The 22,021-nt window shown below is 37.5% G+C and overlaps 1 protein-coding gene across 13 annotated transcripts in view; it reads left to right on the forward strand.

The window, feature by feature from the left end:
* Positions 1 to 22,021, forward strand: part of HERC1 (HECT and RLD domain containing E3 ubiquitin protein ligase family member 1) — a 210,961-nt gene that overhangs the window by 157,707 nt on the left and 31,233 nt on the right. For 10 of the 13 annotated variants that reach the window (XM_027553787.1, XM_027553788.1, XM_027553790.1 and 7 more), the window contains exons 46-60: positions 795 to 847; positions 1,539 to 1,739; positions 2,356 to 2,530; positions 8,060 to 8,330; positions 8,463 to 8,676; positions 11,408 to 11,664; positions 12,426 to 12,553; positions 13,548 to 13,675; positions 14,436 to 14,636; positions 15,996 to 16,126; positions 17,660 to 17,859; positions 18,262 to 18,367; positions 20,172 to 20,318; positions 20,666 to 20,767; positions 21,833 to 22,006. In XM_027553787.1, the coding sequence (XP_027409588.1) occupies positions 795 to 847; positions 1,539 to 1,739; positions 2,356 to 2,530; positions 8,060 to 8,330; positions 8,463 to 8,676; positions 11,408 to 11,664; positions 12,426 to 12,553; positions 13,548 to 13,675; positions 14,436 to 14,636; positions 15,996 to 16,126; positions 17,660 to 17,859; positions 18,262 to 18,367; positions 20,172 to 20,318; positions 20,666 to 20,767; positions 21,833 to 22,006 (2,488 nt within the window). The remainder of the gene's footprint in view (positions 1 to 794; positions 848 to 1,538; positions 1,740 to 2,355; positions 2,531 to 8,059; positions 8,331 to 8,462; positions 8,677 to 11,407; positions 11,665 to 12,425; positions 12,554 to 13,547; positions 13,676 to 14,435; positions 14,637 to 15,995; positions 16,127 to 17,659; positions 17,860 to 18,261; positions 18,368 to 20,171; positions 20,319 to 20,665; positions 20,768 to 21,832; positions 22,007 to 22,021) is intronic. The other 3 variants (XM_027553796.1, XM_027553797.1, XM_027553798.1) reach the window with 1 other exon arrangement.

Here is a 22,021-nt window from a genome sequence, read left to right on the forward strand (position 1 = left end):
AGGTGGCAGTCTATAGTCTGGGAACAGTGGTATGGTCTCAGGTCCTTCACTGGAGTTTGACTATATTAATCTTAAATTTGTTAACAAATTGTGAGTGGGACCTTTGCTTTAACCTTCAGGAGGCTTATGTTCCTCTTTTTCCTTTGTTTTTTTTTCACCATATTTTTGACATCTTGATTAAGATCTTTTTTCTTGATTAAAAAAATAGACTATTTAGATTAAATGAGCTTCCATGAAAATATTACTTCTTTATATTCCTAAATAGCAATTAATAGCTAATGAATAAGGTTTTTGCTCATTAATAAATAAATTGGGGGGAAAAAAAGATTTATGTTGGTCACTCAGAAACCTCCACAGTTATTTGATAAAATAGTCACTGATTTTGTAAACACCTACATACCAGTGGTTTTTATTACATTAGCCCGTAACATGAAGGGACTTCCCAGGTGGCGCCTAGTGGTAAAGAACCCACCTGCCAATGCAGGAGACACAGGAGACCCAGTTTCGATCCCTCAGTTGGGAAGATCCCCTGGAGGAGGAAATGGCAACCCACTCCAGTATTCTTGCCTGGAGAATCCCATGGACAGAGGAGCCTGGTGGGCTACAGTCTATGAGGTTGTAAAGAGTCGGACATGACTGAGCAACTAACACTTTCACTTTCCATAACATGAAACTTACTTTTTTATTTTGTGTTGCTTTATTAATGACCTTTAAAATGTCCTAATGACATAATTTGCGCTTTGGAGTAATAATTGTTTTATATGAAAACACAATGTTCTTTGTGTTTGGTGCAGGTACAAAGGACAAGCTCCAGATCTTATTGGCAAGCAGGACAGTGTGTATGAAGGTAGTTGTTTTGAGAACCTCTTTATTTCACATGTATTTTTGTATATACCTTCTACTTAACATCTGTTACTAAAACTTAACCTTCGTATGTTTCTCTGTATTTACGTACATGTTAACTTAAATTTCCCCCCAAAAGTTCAAGATAGTATGATAGCAATAGCCCTAGTTTTAAAAGTCAAGGGAAAAAGACCTGGGTTCTAATATTTTCCCACAGGATGTTAATTTCTGTGTGGCATGTATATTTTTTCAAAGTAGGTTAAGTATGAAGTATTAATACATTTTGAATTTTCATCCTAATTGTGGAAAGTAAAAACTAAAGAAGTGAGCATCAGTTTATCTGGAGCATTCATTGATTTGGAATAACTCATTTCCTAATGATTGTGGACAGGGTCAGTTACTCTTTGTTGGCCCCATAACAATATTTTTTATTAGTTGAAACCTCCATTACCAACTGTAGCATGGGCTATTGGTTTAAATGGATTTGCTCTCACTCCCTTTCCCTTAGTCCCACTGTTCCTCCAGAGTGCAGTTTAGTTGGATCACCAGGAGATGGTGCTATATTTTATTTTGTAGGCACTGACTAGGCTTTCAGTCCATCTGCATCTTAGACCTATCTCACAATAACCATTGCCAGCAGGGTTGTGTCATGTTTATATTTACATACCATCCATTTCTTTCTTTATAAACTCCAGAAGACTGGGACATGTTGGATGTTGATGAAGATGAAAAGCTAACAGGTGAAGAAGAGTTTGAATTACTTGCTGGCCCTCTTGGTTTAAACGACCGCCGCATTGTACCAGAACCAGTTCAGTTCCCTGACAGTGATCCATTAGGAGCATCAGTAGCAATGGTAACAGCAACCAACAGTATGGAAGAGACTCTGATGCAAATAGGTAAACTTGGAATGCTGATTGGCATGGATTTTATAGAGTCTGTATTAATTTGCTTATTAGAAAAGTAAATAATAAGGCAGAGGTTAATAATAATGAGTTCAATATTTTCTATCCCATCAACTATCTTTAGCCAGGTGTTTAATGTTTTGAAGGTATAATGTAATACTAACTTCTGATTCTTTTGTTTTTATAAAATATTCAAATGATAAAAAGAATTTATAAAATGCAAAGTTTTTTTTTTTTAACTTTGTGTTAAGAGAAACCTGGAAACAAAAACTATTTTGTAGTATTTTTTAATTTGGGTGAATATGTACTCAAAGCATATTTTTTAAACTATATTTTTTCTATATGTTAATATCAGTGGAAGTGATACATGAGCAAAAATAAAACCAAAAAATTTAAGAATCATATTTTTCCTATAATAAATTATTGACTTAGAAATATCTGTTTCTCTCAAACCATCTTCTATATAACAGTTTTATGGATGAGCAAAATACATTGATTTGCTTTATTTCCTAGAAGCCTAGAACCTAGCTACCTAGGGAAAATTTTTCAGTAGTTTGGCTATTTTTTCCCTTACCTTCTTGAAAACTGAGCAAAATCTTATGTTTTTCAGGTTGCCATGGCTCTGTAGAAAAGAGTTCCTCTGGGAGAATAACATTGGGTGAACAGGCAGCTGCCTTAGCAAATCCTCATGACCGGGTGGTTGCTTTAAGGAGAGTGACGGCTGCTGCTCAGGTTCTTCTGGCCAGAACCATGGTCATGAGAGCTCTGTCTCTTCTCTCAGTCAGGTAAGTGTTATTTTGTGTCAAAAAATGCTAAGTTAGCTTCTTGTACATATTGGACAGGAAGGAGTCTGGTATTGTTTGGGAAGAAGAAATAGAAGTTTGAGAAACTTGAATAACTACTGTTGAATGAAAGAAATTAGACAATAGTCATCATTATTATTCATTCATTCATTCAGTCAGTCAGTCAGTTGTTCAATTAATGTTTGGGTCTTTTTAGGCAGAAAATATAGCCGTTATAATAACTGAGTAAACTGCAAGCATTTGATTATCTGAAATGGGAAACTAAGACCATTGATCCATTTGGTGTAGGGTAAAACTAGAAGGTTGAGTGAATTTTTCTGCAGAGTTTACCAACTGTATAGCTAAGTCAGCCTGTGTATTGTGGAGGCCCCTGCTGTGTTCATACTGTGGAGTATAATGTTAAAAAAGGGAAGAGAACCAAGAATACTTAAAAGACATCCATTTAAGAAATGATCAAGTAGGGATATTTAACAGTAAATCAGTGAAGACTGAAGGACCCTGAAAGAAACTGAAAATTTAGATGAGACTATATGATGTTGGCTCAAGAATATAGACAGTTTGGTCTATGGAAAACGAACTTCAGAAACTAACTCATACATGTAGATTAACATTTGATTTATAATTTAATTTATGACAGTGCTTACATTGCAGAGCAACGAGGAAAGGGTAATCTTTTCAGTAACTTGGGCTAGGTCATAGTTTATTCACTTCAGCAAAAAAGTGAGTCTTGGCTCCAACCTCAAACTGTATAAAAGCCAGTATTTTCAAGTGATCACACCATCGTGATTATCTTGGTCATGAAGATATTTTTGTACAGTTCTTCTGTGTATTCTTGTCATCTCTTCTTAATATCTTCTGCTTCTGTTAGGTCCATACCATTTCTGTCCTTTATCGAGCCCATCTTTGGATGAAATGTTCCTTTGGTATCTCTGACTTTCTTGAAGAGACCTCTAGTCTTTCCCATTCTGTTGTTTTCCTCTATTTCTTTGCATTGATCGCTGAAGAATGCTTTTTTACCTCTTCTTGCTATTCTTTGGAACTCTGCATTCAGATGTTTATCTCTTTCCTTTTCTCCTTTGCTTTTCGCTTCTCTTCTTTTCACAGCTATTTGTAAGGCCTCCCCAGACAGCCATTTTGCTTTTTTGCATTTCTTTTCCACGGGGATGGTCTTGATCCCTGTCTCCTGTACAACGTCACGAACCTCATTCCATAGTTCATCAGGCACTCTTATCTATCAGATCTAGGCCCTTAAATCTGTTTCTCACTTCCACTGTATAATCATAAGGGATTTGATTTAGGTCATACCAGAATGGTCTGGTGGTTTTCCCTACTTTCTTCAATTTAAGTCTGAATTTGGCAATAAGGAGTTCATGGTCTGAGCCACAGTCAGCTCCTGGTCTTGGTTTTGCTGACTGTTACAGAGCTTCTCCATCTTTGGCTGCAAAGAATATAATCAATCTGATTTCGGTGTTGTTGGAAGAGGGTGTTTGTTATGACCAGTGCATTTTCTTGGCAAAGCTCTATTAGTCTTTGCCCTGCTTTATTCCATATTCCAAGGCCAAATTTGCCTGTTACTCCAGGTGTTTCTTGACTTTCTACTTTCGCATTCCAGTCCCCTATAATGAAAAGGACATCTTTTTTGGGTGTTAGTTCTAAAAGGTCTTGTAGGTCTTCATAGAACCATTCAACTTCAGCTTCTTCAGCGTTACTGGTTGGGGCATAGACTTGGATTACTGTGATATTGAATGGTTTGCCTTGGAAACGAACAGAGATCATTCTGTCATTTTTGCGATTGCATCCAAGTACTGCATTTCGGACTCATTTTGACCATGATGGCTACTCCATTTCTTCTGAGGGAAGAAGAAATTATATCTACCCACAGTAGTAGATATAATGGTCATCTGAGTTAAATTCACCCATTCCAGTCCATTTCAGTTCGCTGATTCCTAGAATGTCGACATTAACTCTTGCCATCTCTTGTTTGACCACTTCCAATTTGCCTTGATTCACAGACCTGACATTCCAGGTTCCTATGCAATATTGCTCCTTACAGCATCGGACCTTACTTCTATCACCAGTCACATCCACAGCTGGGTATTGTTTTTGCTTTGGCTCCATCCCTTCATTCTTTCTGGAGTTATTTCTCCACTGATCTCCAGTAACATATTGGGCGCCTGCTGACCTGGGGAGTTTCTCTTTTAGTATCCTGTCATTTTGCCTTTTCATACTGTTCATGGGGTTCTCAAGGCAAGAAATATCAATAACCTCAGATATGCAGATGACACCACCCTTATGGCAGAAAGTGAAGAGGAACTAAAAAGCCTCTTGATGAAAGTGAAAGAGGAGAGTGAAAAAGTTGGCTTAAAGCTCAACATTCAGAAAACGAAGATCATGGCATCCGGTCCCATCACTTCATGGGAAATAGATGGGGAAACAGTGGAAACAGTGTCAGACTTTATTTTTCTGGGCTCCAAAATCACTGCAGATGGTGACTGCAGCCATGAAATTAAAAGACGCTTACTCCTTGGAAGGAAAGTTATGACCAACCTAGATAGCATATTCAAAAGCAGAGACATTACTTGGCCAACAAAGGTTTGTCTAGTCAAGGCTATGGTTTTTCCTGTGGTCATGTATGGATGTGAGAGTTGGACTGTGAAGAAAGCTAAGCGCCGAAGAGTTGATGCTTTTGAACTGTGGTGTTGGAGAAGACTCCTGAGAGTCCCTTGGACTGCAAGGAGATCCAACCAGTCCATTCTGAAGGAGATCAGCCCTGGGATTTCTTTGGAAGGAATGATGCTAAAGCTGAAACTCCAGTACTTTGTCCACCTCATGCGAAGAGTTGACTCATTGGAAAAGACTCTGATGCTGGGAGGGATTGGGGGCAGGAGGAGAAGGGGCCGACAGAGGATGAGATGGCTAGATGGCATCACTAACTCGATGGACGTGAGTCTCAGTGAACTCCGGGAGTTGGTGATGGACAGGGAGGCCTGGCGTGCTGCAATTCATGGGGTCGCAAAGAGTCGGACATGACTGAGCGACTGATCTTTTGGTCTACATGTAAAACATAAATCAGTAACATTTCTGTAAGATAATGAAGATTTTACTCTTGATCTTAGAACAAGCAGAGATTTCTTAAGCAACTCACAAAAGGCATTCACTTTAAAGAAAAACATTGATAAATTGGACTACGTTAAAAAAGAACTTTGGTTCAGCAAAAGTCATATAGGAAGTAAAAAGTCAGAAAGAAAAAAAAAAGCCATGGAATGGGAGATAACCAACAAAATATATAAAGTATTCTTAAAATCCAATAAGAGAAAGAAAAAGAAAAATGGACACAGTACAAAATAATTTAAAAGATCTTGAAATGGTCAGTAAACATGAACAGAAAAATGTTCAGCCCCATTACTCTTCAGAGAAATGAAAGTAGGGTACGACTATACACCCATCAAAATGGCTAAAATTTAAAAGACTGAGGGGAGAAAAGTGATCATGAGGATGTGAAACATCTAGACCTCTCACACACTGCTAGTGCAAAAATAAATTAGGATAGTTACTTTGGAAAACTCATAGATAGTACCAACTAAACGTGAGTATTAATGTACTTATGACCCAGGAAAACACTTCTGGGTATATATCCAACAGACATGCTTACATACGTGTACCCAGAGGTGTCGGAAAGAGCATTCATTCTTTCATCGGAAAGAACGGCAGTGCCATTCATAATAGCCCCATGCTCTCATCTGTATAGAGAAATGAATTATGGTAAATTTCATTTATATAGGCAGCCATATCTTTTTCTATTGCACTCTATTGTGCTTTACAGATATTAGTTTGTTTTTTTTTTTTAACAAATTGAAGGTTTGTGGCAGCCCTGAGTTGAACAAGTCTGTTGGCACCATTTTTCCAATAACATTTGCTCATTTCATGTCTCTGTATCACATTTTGGTAATTCTTGGACTGTTTCAAGCTTTTTCATTATTATATTTGTTATGGTGACCTGTGATCTACTGATCACATCTTTGATGTTACTGTTCCAAAAAGATTACTGAAGGCTTAGATGATTAACATTTTTTAGCATTAAAGTATTTTTAAATTGAGCTGTGTATGGCATCCGGTCCCACCACTTCATGGGAAATAGATGGGGAAACAGTGGAAACAGTGTCAGACTTTATTTTTCTGGGCTCCAAAATCACTGCAAATGGTGACTGCAGCCATGAAATTAAAAGACGCTTACTCCTTGGAAGGAAAGTTATGACCAACCTAGATAGCATATTCAAAAGCAGAGACATTACTTGGCCAGCAAAGGTTCATCTAGTCAAGGCTATGGTTTTTCCTGTGGTCATGTATGGATGTGAGAGTTGGACTGTGAAGAAGGCTGAGCGCCAAAGAGTTGATGCTTTTGAACTGTGGTGTTGGAGAAGACTCCTGAGAGTCCCTTGGACTGCAAGGACATCCAACCAGTCCATTCTGAAGGAGATCAGCCCTGGGATTTCTTTGGAAGGAATGATGCTAAAGCTGAAACTCCAGTACTTTGGCCACTTCATGCGAAGAGTTGACTCATTGGAAAAGACTCTGATGCTGGGAGGGATTGGGGGCGGGAGGAGAAGGGGCCGACAGAGGATGAGATGGCTGGATGGCATCACTAACTCGACGGACGTGAGTCTCAGTGAACTCCGGGAGTTGGTGATGGACAGGGAGGCCTGGTGTGCTGTGATTCATGGGGTCGCAAAGAGTCGGACACGACTGAGCGACTGATCTGATCTGATCTGATGTATTAATGCATTGTTCTTCTAGGCATAATGCTGTTGCACCCTTAACAGACTACAGTATAATGTAAGCATGACTTTTATATGCACTGGAAAACAAAAAAAATTTGGCCTTCTAAATTGCAGTATTCATTTTATTGTCATGGCCTGGAACTGAACCCACATCTGCTGTGGGTGAAAATGAATAACTGCTGCTAATACTGCAACAGCATGGATGAATCTTACAAGCATAATATTGAATAAAAGAAGCCAGACATAAGAGAATACACACTTTATTATCCTATCTGTATGAAGTTCAAAAACAAGCAAAACTGATTTATGGCCTTAACCATCAGAATAGTAGTTATTTTAGAGGGCCTGGACGTTGAGAAGGGCCCAAGTCGTCTTCTAGGGTGTAGGTAGTGTTCTGTTTCTTGATCTGGAAGGTGGTTACATAGGTTTGTTCAGTTTGTGAAAATTCACGGTTTATGAACATTCCTCTAAATTATACTTTGATAATTCAGATATACTTCAAGTGTATGTCGATATTTATTAAAACAAAAGTTTCAATAACAGTTTCCAGGTTTTTATTTTTGGACATCTGTTACAATACATACATGCATACATACAGTAGGACATGTATGACTAGGATGGTGCACCTTGCCTTTTATTTTGGTTGTTGGTGCTATGGATTGTATGTGGGGCTCCAGATGGTCACTTAAGTCTGTTTTCTTTATGTATCTAAAGTGTGTTCTTTTTCTGGCAGTGGTTCCAGTTGTAGCCTGGCTGCTGGTCTCGAATCTCTGGGGCTTACCGATATCCGGACTTTGGTTCGACTCATGTGCTTGGCTGCAGCAGGGAGAGCGGGCCTCTCCACCAGTCCTTCTGCCGTGGCAAGCGCTTCAGAACGCTCACGAGGCGGGCACAGCAAGGCCAACAAGCCCATTTCCTGCCTGGCCTATCTGAGCACAGCAGTGGGATGTCTAGCATCAAACACTCCTAGTGCTGCAAAGCTCCTGGTGCAGTTATGTACACAGGTAGGGTAGTAGTTTTCAGTGCTTTTCTTATTGTATAGCTTTTTCCAACCAATTCTTAAAGAAACTTGTGAAGTAAAAAGCTTCTTTTCCAAAATTAAAAATTAAATGTATTTGTTCTGATTGCCTCTTCAGAACTTGATTTCTGCTGCCACAGGTGTAAATCTAACCACAGTTGACGATCCAATTCAGCGAAAGTTTCTACCTAGCTTTCTCCGAGGAATTGCTGAAGAGAATAAGCTTGTAACCTCCCCAAATTTTGTTGTAACTCAGGCTCTTGTGGCATTACTAGCAGACAAAGGGGCCAAATTGAGACCTAATTATGATAAGTCAGAAGTTGAAAAGAAAGGTAAGTTTCATATGATTTAAATATACAGTCTTTTAATCAATGTTTTTAAAAATGTTTCTTCATTGTTATATGTGATGAATTATATAACAACATATACCATAGAAGTGACAGATTCAGGAATTAGATCTGATAGAAAAGAGTGCCTGAAGAACTGTGGTTGGAGGTTTGTGACATTGTACAGGAGACAGTACATCTCCAAAAAAAAGAAATGCAAAAAAGCAAAATGGTTGTCTGAGAAGGCCTTACAAATAGCTGAGAAAAGAAGAGAAGCAAAAGGCAAAGGAGAAAAGGAAAGATATACCCATCTGAATGCAGAGTTCCAATGAATAGCAAGGAGAGATAAGAAAGCCTTCCTCAGTAATCAATGCAAAGAAATAGAGGAAAACAATAGAATTGGAAAGACTAGCGATCTCTTCAAGAAAATTAGAGATACCAAGGGAACATTTCACGCAAAGATGGAAACAATAAAAGACAGAAATGGTATGGACCTGTCAGAAACAGAAGATGCTACGAAGAGGTGGAAAGAATACACAGAAGAACTATACAAAAAAGGTCTTCATGACGCAGATAACCTTGATGGTGTGATCACTCACCTAGAGCCAGACATCCTGGAATTCGAAGTCAGATGGGCCTTAGGAAGCACCACTATGACAAAGCTATGGAGGTGATGGAATTACAGTTGAGCTATTTCAAATCCTAAGAGATGATGCTGTGAAAGTGCTGCACTTAATATGCCAGCAAATTTGGAAAACTCAGCAGTGGCCGCAGAACTGGAAAAGATCAGTTTTCATTCCAATCCCAAAGAATGGCCATGCCAAAGAATATTCAGACTACTGCACAGTTGCACTCATGTCACACACTAGCAAAGTAATGCTCAAAATTCTCCAAGCGAGGCTTCAACAGTACATGAACTGTGAACTTCCAGATGTTCAAGCTATATTTAGAAAAGCCAGTGATCAAATTGCCAGCATTCATTGGATCATAAAAAAAGCAAGAGAGTTCCAGAAAAACATCTGCTTTATTGACTATGCCAAAGCCTTTGACTGTGTGGATCACAATAAACTGTGGAAAATTCTTAAAAGAGATGAGAATACCAGACCACCTTACCTGCCACCTGTGAAACCTGTATGCAGATCAAGAAGCAGCAGTTAGAACTGAACATGGAACAACATACTGGTTCCAAATTGGGAAAGGAGTACGTCAAGGCTGTATATTGTCACCCTGCTTATTTAACTTATATGCAGAGTACATCATGTGAAATGCTGGGCTGGATGAAGCACAAGCTGGAATCAAGATTGATGGGAGAAATATTAATAACCTCAGATATGCAGATGATACCACACTTATGGAAGAAAGAGCCTAAAGAGCCTCTTGATGAAAGTGAAAGTGGAGAGTGAAAAAGCTGGCTTAAACGTCAAGATTCGAAAAATGAAGATCATGGCATCTGGTCCCATCACTTCATGGTAAATAGATGGGAAAACAGTGGAAACAGTGACAGACTTTATTTTCTTGGGCTCCAAAATCACTGTAGATGGTGATTGCAGCCATGAAATTAAAAGATGCTTTCTCCTTGGAAGAAAAGCTATGACAAATCTAGACAGCATGTTAAAAAGTAGAGACGTTGCTTTGCCAACAAAGGTCCATCTAGTCAAAGCTATGATTTTTTCATAAGTCATGTATGGATGTGTGTGTTGGACCATAAAGAAGGCTGAGCACTGAAGAATTGATGCTTTTGAACTGTGGCATTGGAGAAGACTCTTGAGAGTCCCTTGGAAAGCAAGGAGATCAAACCAGTCAATCGTAAAGGATATGAGTCCTGAATATTCATTGGAATGACTGATGCTGAAGCTGAAACTCCCAATACTTTGGCCACCTGATGCAAAGAGCTGTCTCACTAGAAAAGACCTTGCTATTGGGAAAGATTGAAGGCAGGAGAAGGGAACGACATAGGATGAGATGATTGGATGGCATCACTGACTCAATGGACGTGAGTTTGAGCAAGCTCTGGGAGATGAAGGACAGGGAAGCCTGGCGTGCTGCAGTCCATGGGGTTGCCAAGAGTTGGACATGACTGAGCACCTGAGCAATGTGTAGTTAAGTTAGATCATAAGAAAAGTGCCTGGATACGTTTTCATTGTGCATGGAAATAAATACTAGAAAATATACCAAATTTGTCTTTTTTAATTAGATTATTTTATTTGATTATGGTTTGAGTAACCATAGATAATAATCACGGTAGGTTTCTGTAATATAATTTATATAAAGTAATGCTGTTTTTCTCTTTGTCTTAAAACGATATACTTGAAGGGACTACTTAAATACACTATGTACCCTTCTCTTCACCATTTGGCCAAGAGAGATGGTCTTTTGGATCTATCAAGGCAGTCCCTTGATTGGCTATTAAGATCACTTTTGAGCAGCAGAAGCCAAACTCTTAAATTTTTAGGACATGCTTGCTCTGCCCTGGTCTTAAACTGATGTCTGCTGTATTCTCAGTCTATGTATCCTTAGAGCAAAGACTGTTGATTAATGTATATAAATGTATATTTGCAGTGAATCGGATTTATTATGGAATTTTATGTGAGATAAATGCTTTATAACTTGTATGCATATCTTAGTGAAATGACTACTTGAGAAAGTGCTAATTCTTAAAAGATGGGTTAACCCGTTTTTGTTTGTTCACCAGCACCAGCTCTCACCCGGGCATCATTTCATTGTTTTGTCTAAGCAGGTTTAACTGCCCAATTGTATGCCCATCCTCCCTGTGACCCTTCTGCTGCAGGCCCTCTGGAGCTGGCTAACGCCCTGGCAGCCTGCTGCCTCTCCTCGAGGCTGTCCTCGCAGCACAGGCAGTGGGCTGCTCAGCAGCTCGTGCGCACTCTTGCCGCACATGACCGCGACAACCAGACTGCTCCACAGACGCTTGCTGATATGGGAGGAGATCTCAGAAAATGCTCCTTTATCAAGTTGGAGGCGCATCAGAACAGAGTGTGTATTTTAAGCCCCAAGTGTGTTGATCACCTTATGTAAGATAAAATAGTTTCTGCTGTTCTCCAGGAGCTGAAAGTTTAGATCATGGGGTGTGTATATGTGTGTCTCTCTTTCTCTGTTTCTCTCTCTCTCTTACGCACGTACATGTGTGTGCTAAATTATCAGTATTTGCTAGTTACCGACTCTCCTTTCTCTACATGTGTATGTTGCATGCTGTATAATCGGATACAAATGGGAACATCAGATGGGGAATGAGAAGAAAACCAAAGGAATAACCTCACGAAAGATAAGAGCTTATATATGCAAGAGGAGAAGAAGTTGACCCTACTGTTTTAATCTAACCCACTTAGGCCCCTGAGCAGTGACAAGGGAACTTTAGGAAATGAAGACTGACCTCTACTTTCCCAATTTAAAAATCATTTTTTAGTCTTATAATTTGTTTCATAGAACATATTGAATACTTCTATTTTGTTGGATTAAAAAACATTTTTTAATTAAACAAACATGTTTAATTAAGATTGTAACAAGTCTAAGATAATTCAAATGAGTTTGGGCATAGTATTTTAAAGGTATATCTCATATAGGTGTATATTTACAAGCCAATTAGAAAGAATTAGACCATGCATACTGTTTTATAACATGGATACTTTTACAATTTCATGGTAGATTTAATTTTCATTTGATAGAACTCTTTCAAATTACAGAATCATTTGAGTTAAAACTTGCTCACATATTGCTGGACTTTTTATCTTTACTAGGTAATGACTTGTGTTTGGTGTAATAAAAAAGGACTGTTGGCTACAAGTGGCAATGATGGCACCATCCGGGTTTGGAATGTCACCAAGAAGCAGTATTCACTGCAACAGACCTGTGTGTTCAACAGATTGTGAGTAATGGCGTTAGTTCCCTTGGGTAACATTTAAAAATAGGAGAATCCTAAACATGCTTCATCTTGGTTGTGTTAGTATAATCAAATTGTCACTAAAGTTTTTTACAATTTTTTATTTCAGAACAGTTTCCAATGTGTTGTTTTGGTTTTTTGCAAGATAGTATTTAATTAATTAATTAATTTTTGGCTGCACTGGGTCTTCATTGCTGGGCATGGGCTTTCTCTAGTTGTGGTGAGTAGCGGGTACACTCTAGTTGCAGTGCACGAGCTTCTCATTGGGTGACTTCTCTCGTTGCGGAGCACAGGCTCTAGGCACAGGGGCTTCAGTAGTTGCGTTGCACAAACTTAGTTGCCTCTCAGCATGTAGAATCTTCCCAGACCAGGGATCGAATCCCTGTCCCCTGCATTGGCAGATGGTCTCTCAACCACTGGACCACCAAGTCCTGCTAGATAGTAACTTAGAAGATAAAAATATTAACTGTCAATATCTGGACTTACTCAGAATTAAATCAGGGTCTACTCTGCTAACATGTTCAATTCTACAAAACAATAGGCTTATTTTCCATCATTCTTCAAGGATTATTTAGGAATTAAGAGTAATGATATTTCTTCTATAGCACAGTGTAGTATTTTTTCTATTTTTATAGCTAAATATAAAACTTCCCTAGCTATTAGGCAAGCAAGAATCAGTGTGCCCTGAGCAATAATCATATGTATAAACCATGCAGAATCAGAATATCTTTGTTGACAAATTATGTAGTACATTAAATGATGAATTGTCTAAGTAATACTCTTTTGTAATTCTACAATTTTCACATTATGAGAAACACTAGCAATTATGTGATTGTCAAATACTACTGGCCAAGCTTTTGAAATGTAAGAATCTCTGTTTATGTACTACGGTCTATATAAAACCCTTATTTTAAGATTTAGGATTTAGTTTCCTTTTGGATGATGGATTAGAATTCCATACTTACCTGTTGTATTCTAGGGAAGGTGATGCTGAGGAAAGCCTAGGATCACCCAGTGATCCAAGTTTCTCACCTGTTTCCTGGAGTATCAGTGGCAAATACCTAGCTGGGGCTTTGGAAAAGATGGTGAATATCTGGCAAGTTAATGGTAAGAGGCACATAAATACTAGTAAACTACTGAAGGTACTCTTTCTCTTAGCCTTCTAAGTTCAAACATTGGCTTCCCTTCACCTTGAATCTCACAATCTGTTTACCAACTGTGGAAATCTATGCATAGTATGATTTAAATTAAAGAAATAGTGTTCATTTCCTGACTTTCATTTCTAAGAGTTTCAATTAACCTGGTAATTGTAAACTAAAAATTCCTTTTATGTACCATTCAGCATTCAGCCTAGGATTAGAGAAGTAGCAATCACTACATTTCCAGCTATGTGTTCTTTTGAATCAGTTGAAATATTTCTGTTAATTTTGTCTCTTCCACAGGTACAAACTCTTGTTGATTTTTAATATATCTCTGGAAAATAAAAATTATTATTGTAATCTTTGGCTTACCAGTATTTTTATTTGCTTTTGCTTAATTGAGAAATTGCTAGCCTTAACTATAGATGAATTTCATATGTTAATTTGGTTTTCAGTAATTATTAGGAAAATTAAGTGGCATTTGTATACTGACATTTCCTTTATTCTTTCTCGTATAAAAGCTATCTCTTTTTGCTATTAATAGTTACAGAAAAACTCGATTTGATAATCAAATGTAGTATATAAATGAAGGATCCAGCCTTGCAGTCTTATTCATTAGTAGGCTATTATGAAATTGGGAACTGCTTTGAGCGTGTTAAATAGTACTTCTTTTTGTTATTGCTCTTAAGAATTAAATGACAACTAGTTAACATTTTTTCCTTCTCTAGGAGGAAAAGGGTTAGTAGATATTCAGCCTCATTGGGTATCTGCTCTGGCTTGGCCAGAAGAGGGTCCATCTACAGCCTGGTCAGGAGAGTCTCCAGAATTGTTGTTGGTGGGACGGATGGATGGATCTCTAGGACTGATTGAAGTTGTTGATGTATCCACCATGCACCGTCGAGAACTGGAGCATTGCTATCGAAAGGATGGTAAATGATTAGACTTGTATCTGGTTGAGAAAGTGTTCCCTCTAATCAAATAGATATACTCTTTCAGCAAATGCTGAGTAAATAAAAAATTTTGGTTTTGTTTTCTAAATTGCCCAGTTGGTATTTCATTTTAGTTAGCTGCTAAGTTGAAAGATAGTTCTCTATCAACTCCTACCACACATTACTGCCAAAATAAGACCTAAATTACTATTTATCTTTTGTGTAAGTGTCTGAACACTTATAGTGCTCTTGAGGTCTCTCTACAAAGTTGAGAATGTCCAAGAGGAAAAAAGATAATAACCATTGATGGAGATGAAATTGTTAACAAATGTGTGAAATTAAGGAAATGAGGAAGGAGGAGGAGGAGAGGGATGTTCCTGATTTGAGAGTCATACTAGGAAGCCTTTCACTTATTTTCTCACTCTCTTCATTTTGGATGGCTCAGCATCATACTGAACAGTTCTGTTAGATGATTTGGGGGAGTAGGATATCTCACAGATCCTAGGCCCAGCTTCTGTGGTACTCTTTTAACAGAACAGAACAGGTTTTTTGGTTTGTTTTTTTTGTTGTTGTTGTTTTTTTTTAGATTTTTAAAATAGATAATACCATCATATGGTTCAAAAATTTTAGTTTAAAAAGATACAGTGGGAAATTCCCTGGCAGTCCAGTGGTTAGGACTCTGTACTTCCACTGCAGGGGACACAGATTTGATCCCTGTTCAAGGAACTAAGATCCCACATGCCACAAGGCATGGCAAAAAAAGAAATAAAAAGGTTTACAATGCAAAGCCTTTCTCACATTTACTCAACTCCCATGTCCCCATTGTACTCCCACAGAAACTGTTTTTTACTTCTTTTGTAGCCTTCTGGTATTACATATACTAAAACAAATATGGATATAGATTGTTAGAATATAACATGTTTGATAGATTATGCAAACACACAGAATAGGCAATATTAAGCAAAAGAAAGGGTAGGTAATTTTTTACCTAAGAGTTGGATTATTTCACTTGTTAGTTTCATGGTAGATTCTGGTCCAAAAGGAGAGAGCCTAAAATGACTTAAAATCAGCAAGGGAATTCAATTTTTGTTTCTCTTTTTCAAAAACCACTTGAAAAGAATGAAAGATTAAAAATGAGATACTCCTTATCACTTACAAATAACACCTTTAAAGTGGGTTGCATGAAATCCCTGCTCTAAGCCTACATTTTGTCTAAATGCATTAAAGAGATGTTTGTAAACTTACTTCCAGTAGTTGTAGTGGTATATATTTGTTGCAAAGTCTCTTTTAAAGTGAGACAACGACAAATAAGTCTCTCATTTTCTTTATAAAATTTTTATTTTGTTTTTATCATGTTAGTGTCTGTAACTTGCATTGCTTGGTTCAGTGAAGACAGACCATTTGCAGTGGGATATTTTGATGGAAAATTGTTACTGGGAACAAAGGAACCACTTGAGAAAGGAGGCATTGTTCTAATTGATGCACATAAGGTAAAGCATCTTTACCAAATTATTACTTTTTCTTATTTTATACTGTAGTATTGCTTGATACTAGTTTCTCAAAAAATGTTTTTTACCTCAGTCACTTGTGATTTAATATTCTGTTGTTATACAAAGTTTTTGGACCATGTATATAAATGGAGAAGTCTGTGTAAGAAAGCCGTTGAGGTAAGAGATAAAACCGAAACAGTGATATAGGATACCTTGGTCAGAGTACCTCCCAGTAATGCTGGCAATTCCATTTATGAAGAATGATTCCGTTACCTTAAACAGAAGTTACCAATTCAGAAGCTTATGGGGCCACTAGTTAAGTAACATAAATTCATGAAGCCAGTTGGAACGTTGGAACGTGTGAAGGAGGGTAAAATAGTCAGAGGAATAGAGCCTATTATACAGAGTGAAGTAAGTCAGAAAGAGAAAAACAAATATTGTGTACTAGCACATGTATATGGAATCTAGAAAGATGGTACTAATGAACTTACTTGCCAAGCGGTAGTGGAGACACTAGACATTGAGCACAGACTTATCGACACAGCTGGTGGGAGAGGAAGGAGAGGGTGGGATGGATGGAGAGAGTAATATGGAAACGTACATTACCATATGTAAAATAAATAGCCAATGGGAATTTGCTGATAAGACTCAGGGAACTCAAACAGGGCTCGGGAACAAACTAGAGCGGTGGGATGGCAAGGGAGATGGGAGGGATGTTCAAGTGGGAGGGGCCATGGGTAAACCTATGGCCAATTCATGTTGATGTTTGGTAGAAACCAATACAATATTGTGAAAAATTATCCTTCAATTAAAAGCAATTATCCTTCAATTAAAAATAAATTTAAAAAAAATCAGAAGAACCCAGTGAAGACAACCGTATAAACATAAAACATGTCCCAGATTCTCATAGTATTAGCTATTTTTGGTGTAAGAGATTCTTCTTTTAAAAAAAAAGCCTCTTCTTTTTCATATTTTGATAATCAGTAGTTAATAAAAATACCTTTAAAAATGATGATGAAAGATAACATATTCCTTCTGAATTAGAATTTCATAATTCATTCATCAAGTAACATTTATTGGGCTTTGACTGCAGCAAATATATATAATGCAGCAAATATATATATTTATATATATATAAACGATGAGTTAGTTAGTGGTTGGAAATAATGTAATAGTATCTGATTTGCATAAAATGTCCATTTCAAAATAATTGAGTGATAGAAGTATGAAGAAGTGAAGTGAAGTGAAGTCGCTCAGTTGTGTCTGACTCTTTACGACCCTGTGGACTGTAGCCTACCAGGCTCCTCAATCCATGGAATTCTCCAAGCAAGAAGACTGGAGTGGGTTGCCATTTCCTTCTCCAGGGGATCTTCCCAACCCAGGGATCGAATATGGGACTCCCTCATTACAGGCAGATGCTTTACCATCTGAGCCACCAGGGAAGCGATAGAAGTATAGGTCATAAATTACTAAGTTTTAAGTGTTTGTAAAGTAAGCATTACTATGGTATTTTTCTCCCTCTACCATTTTAAGGATACTCTTACTAGTATGAAGTGGGACCCAACAGGTCATATTCTTATGACATGTGCCAAAGAAGAAAATGTGAAACTCTGGGGACCAATTTCAGGGTGCTGGCGCTGTCTACATTCACTCTGCCATCCATCTATTGTAAATGGCATTGCTTGGTGCAGCCTTCCAGGAAAAGGATCCAAGTTGCATTTACTGATGGCCACGTATGTTATAAATTTGTGTGTGTGTGTGTCTTAATCTTTATATTAGTGTAGCCTGTTACTTGCATTTTAAGTGTGGCTTCTCAAGAATTTTAAACTGTTTATTACCAGTTATTCTTAAAATATATAATACCATAAGATTACTGTAGAGAAATAAAGAACAGTTTTCCAATGTGAAGCTTTGGCTATGCAATCCAAAGATATGCCATCTCCTTTATCCCATGTAATATTGGTAAAAACATGGGTCCTACTTGTATTTCTTGTGAAATTATAGCATACCTACCACAAATAAATTTTTTAAATATATTGTAGTAGTTCTATCAGGTCTTAATTGATTGCTGTTTGAAAATATTTTTACTTCTATATATTGACATGTTTTGGTTTTATGTGATCAAATTTTTCAAGTGGCTGTCAGAGTGGCTTAGTATGTGTTTGGCGTATTCCCCAAGATACCACACAGACCAGTGTGACTAGTTCAGAAGGATGGTGGGACCAGGAATCAAGTTGCCAGGTAAGTGTTCTAGTGTTTTTTCAAGACTTTATTTGAAACCTTAGATAGTATATGTTATCAAGTAGTCCTCCTACTTGGTATCTCAAATGTCAAGAATATTTAGGGAAATGTGAATAATTGTCATACTTTGTATGCTTTTTGAATTAGCTTTATTTATTTTTTTTTGTAAGTCAGAGATACCATAATTACTTGTTAAGGGGAGATACTCAGTAAATATCAAGTGTTGATCATTTATGGTATATAATTGACACTACCAGTAGGTGAGTCCCAAGTTAAAGGTTTTTGGTACAGTGAAGTAGGAACACCACAGGAGCACTCCTATCCAAAGTATCTTCTACTGAAACCAGAATTCCATCTATAGAACCATTCCTTTACATTAAACAGAGGTTAAAAATTAGAGTAGACGGGAAATTTCCTGGTGGCCCAGTGGTTAGGACTTGGCACTTTCACTGCTGTAGCCCCAGGATCAGTCCATGGTCAGGGAACTAAGATGCCAAAATGCATGATGTGGCCGAAAATGAAAATTACAGTAGATGCTCACAGAGCAGTCTGGGTAAATAACGTAAATTCACAAAGCTGGGAATTGGAAGGTATGGAGAAGGTAAAACACTCCCCACCACACACACTCTCTATCTCGGAGAATGTAAAATACTCCACACACACACACACCCCCACCCACCCCAGGAGTGCATATGCTTCATACATACATACATGCACACACCCAGGGGTGCACAGCTTCATATAAAGGGCATAACTGCCACAAGCTGATTGCCACCCTCTAGAAATGAGATCCTATTGTTACCGGATTGCCTAATTTTTTTGATAGAAACCAAAAATTCAGTGTTTTAAGTAAAATTTCCCAATACTAAACATTGGCATCTGACTCGAAAATTCCTTAAAACCCTGGGTGGCCAGTTGAATTATATCCCTGAGTTTCCAGTTTGCAGCTTCTGTTGCTTTCTTTTTTGTTTATGATACAAATACTCCTAGAGGAAATACATTATGTCATTTTTGGGTAAATGAGTATATCTGGTATTATACTGTCTAGTAACTAAAAGGAAAAGGGAGCTTGAAGACAGAAAGAGGTGAGGAGAGTGGATAGCTCACTACTAGGAAGAAAATACCACAGGAGCAGAGGTAAGAGCACTTGAGATAAATCTGATTTGCCCTCTCTGCTAAAAAGTAGCCCTTTGGACAGGCCTTAGCTATCTCATTGCTAAAACCTGCAGAGCAAACATGAGATTAAGTTGAGATTAAATACCATGTGACAGACAGAACCATAACAGAAAAAGGAACCTGTTTGTATGGCACCAGCATGTGCAATTTACAAATGTTAGAGGCAAAAAATGAAAATTACATAAAGCGAAATTTTAAAATTAAAACACTCATTAAAAAGTAGAAGTGGACTTCCCTGGTGGTCCAGTGGTTAAGACTGCACTTCGATTGCAGGGGATGGGGCTTGATCCTTGGTCAGGGAACTAAGATCCCACGTGTTTGTGGCAGTGTCCCCCTGCCCCCGCAAAAGGTAAAAGTTAGAATTTTTCCTATTTCTGAGGGATAATTGAAACAAATGTAGTCTGTTTGAAGAGTAGGGAACTAGATTACAAGTACAACAACAGAAAAAAGATGCAATAGCATCAGTGAAGGATAACCAGGTTTGTATCTTATTATTTTCCGTCAGGCTGACCCTTATGAGAAAGTTGTCCTTCCCTCTTCCCAACTTTATACTGAAATATAAAATTTCCAAGAATGAATTATAAATTGTTTTAATTTCAATGTTTGTTAAAAATAAAATTAATTGCAGGATGGATATAGGAAATCAGTTGGAGCCAAGTGTGTTTATCAGTTGCGAGGACACATCACCCCTGTACGGACCGTTGCCTTTAGTTCTGATGGGTTGGCCCTGGTGTCTGGTGGATTAGGTGGCCTTATGAACATTTGGTCTTTAAGGGTAAGAGTATAGATGTTATTTTCATCTTCAGAAATGTTTTTATATTAATTTACATACATTAAAAGTTAACCCAACCAATCTTAGGAGTATTTTGTGTAATAATATCTTGAATATTGAAGAAACCCTTTTCAGAATTCTCTGCCCTTTAATTTTTCTTAGTGATGTATTTTTAAAGTTCTTCTAAAAAGGTCCTAGAGAATTGGATAGTAATATGCAGTTTGACATTGCCGAATTTAGCTAAATGTAGGTTTTAGAATAAGTTTTTGTGAATGTGAAGTATACATTTAAAATGTAAGTAATGGCTAACCAGTTAAGGAGTGTGTATTGATCAATACATTTCATTTTAGGATGGCTCTGTCTTGCAAACTGTTGTGATTGGCTCTGGAGCTATTCAGACCACAGTATGGATTCCAGATGTTGGGGTGGCTGCTTGCTCAAATAGATCAAAGGTAATTTTATAATTAAATCAAATCATAAGTTGTTAACCTCTAAGGTATCTTTGAAATCGTAGTCCAAGGATCCCACTTTAAGAGGAGAAAACTGATATCCAGAGGGATTTTTACTTGCCCAAGATAATGCAACTATCTAGTGGCAGAAGGAAAACTAGAACCTAGTACTCTTCTATACACTGTACTTTGGGGAAAATGCTTAATTATTGAATGACTTTCCACTGGAAGTTATAAAGAGAACTTTTTACTTTCTGCCATGATTTTTGAAATAGGACTAAATTATCTTAAAATAATTTTCCCTAAAAAGAAGGACCACCTCATAAACCTTTCACTCAAGTATTCAGAATAGATCTTGGCTTTCAAATTTAATGTTCTAGTAAAAAATACTAGCCCTCTTCTGTGAAATAATTTTGTGATGACATTCTCTCTTACAGTCCATGGGGTTGCAAAGAGTCGGACATGACTAAGTGACTTCACTTTCACTTCATATCTTACAATATTGCTTTTCATACCCCTAATGAGTAGTGCCAATATCCTGCTTTGGTTTACATTTTATGTGGTTAAGTAATATTAAAATAGAGCTATAAACCTGCATGAACAGTCCTACTAGATGTAAAATATAGAATCGGACCATAGGTAGTAGTGGCCTGCATAGAATAAACCATAGAGCCATAGGGCAGTGCTGCTTCTCCTGTAGATGTGTGTCAGTCAGCAGAGTACTGCTTCCTCTAGTATCCCTTTGATCATGTCAGACTGTTGAAATATCCTGGATGATTTTCCTATAAGTCCTATGAAATAGCAAATAATTAATGTCTCTTTAAGAAGAATCAGCTAATTCAAGGTAGTTCACAAATTTTATAGTTATTTCTTATTCACTTTTTTTTACCTTAGACAAAATTTAGGATGTTTTGAAGTTCCTAGGCATTAAAAGTATAGCATAAAATGTCTAAAAGGCAAAAGTATTTAATGCAGTTATTGGAAGGAATTTCTCATATATAAATGGTGGTGGAATTGCCTCTCTTTTATTTAAACAAATATCCTGTGGCATGGTTTCTTTTTCATCAGGATGTTTTGGTCGTGAATTGTACAGCAGAATGGACTGCTGCCAATCATGTTTTAGCAACCTGTAGGACAGCACTGAAACAACAAGGTATTCTGGGATTAAACATGGCTCCCTGCATGAGAGCATTTCTGGAGCGGCTACCCATGATGCTTCAGGAGCAGTATGCATATGAAAAGGTAACTGATTACAGT

Source organism: Bos indicus x Bos taurus, chromosome 10 (assembly GCF_003369695.1).
Source record: "Bos indicus x Bos taurus breed Angus x Brahman F1 hybrid chromosome 10, Bos_hybrid_MaternalHap_v2.0, whole genome shotgun sequence".
Lineage (NCBI taxonomy): Eukaryota > Metazoa > Chordata > Mammalia > Artiodactyla > Bovidae > Bos > Bos indicus x Bos taurus.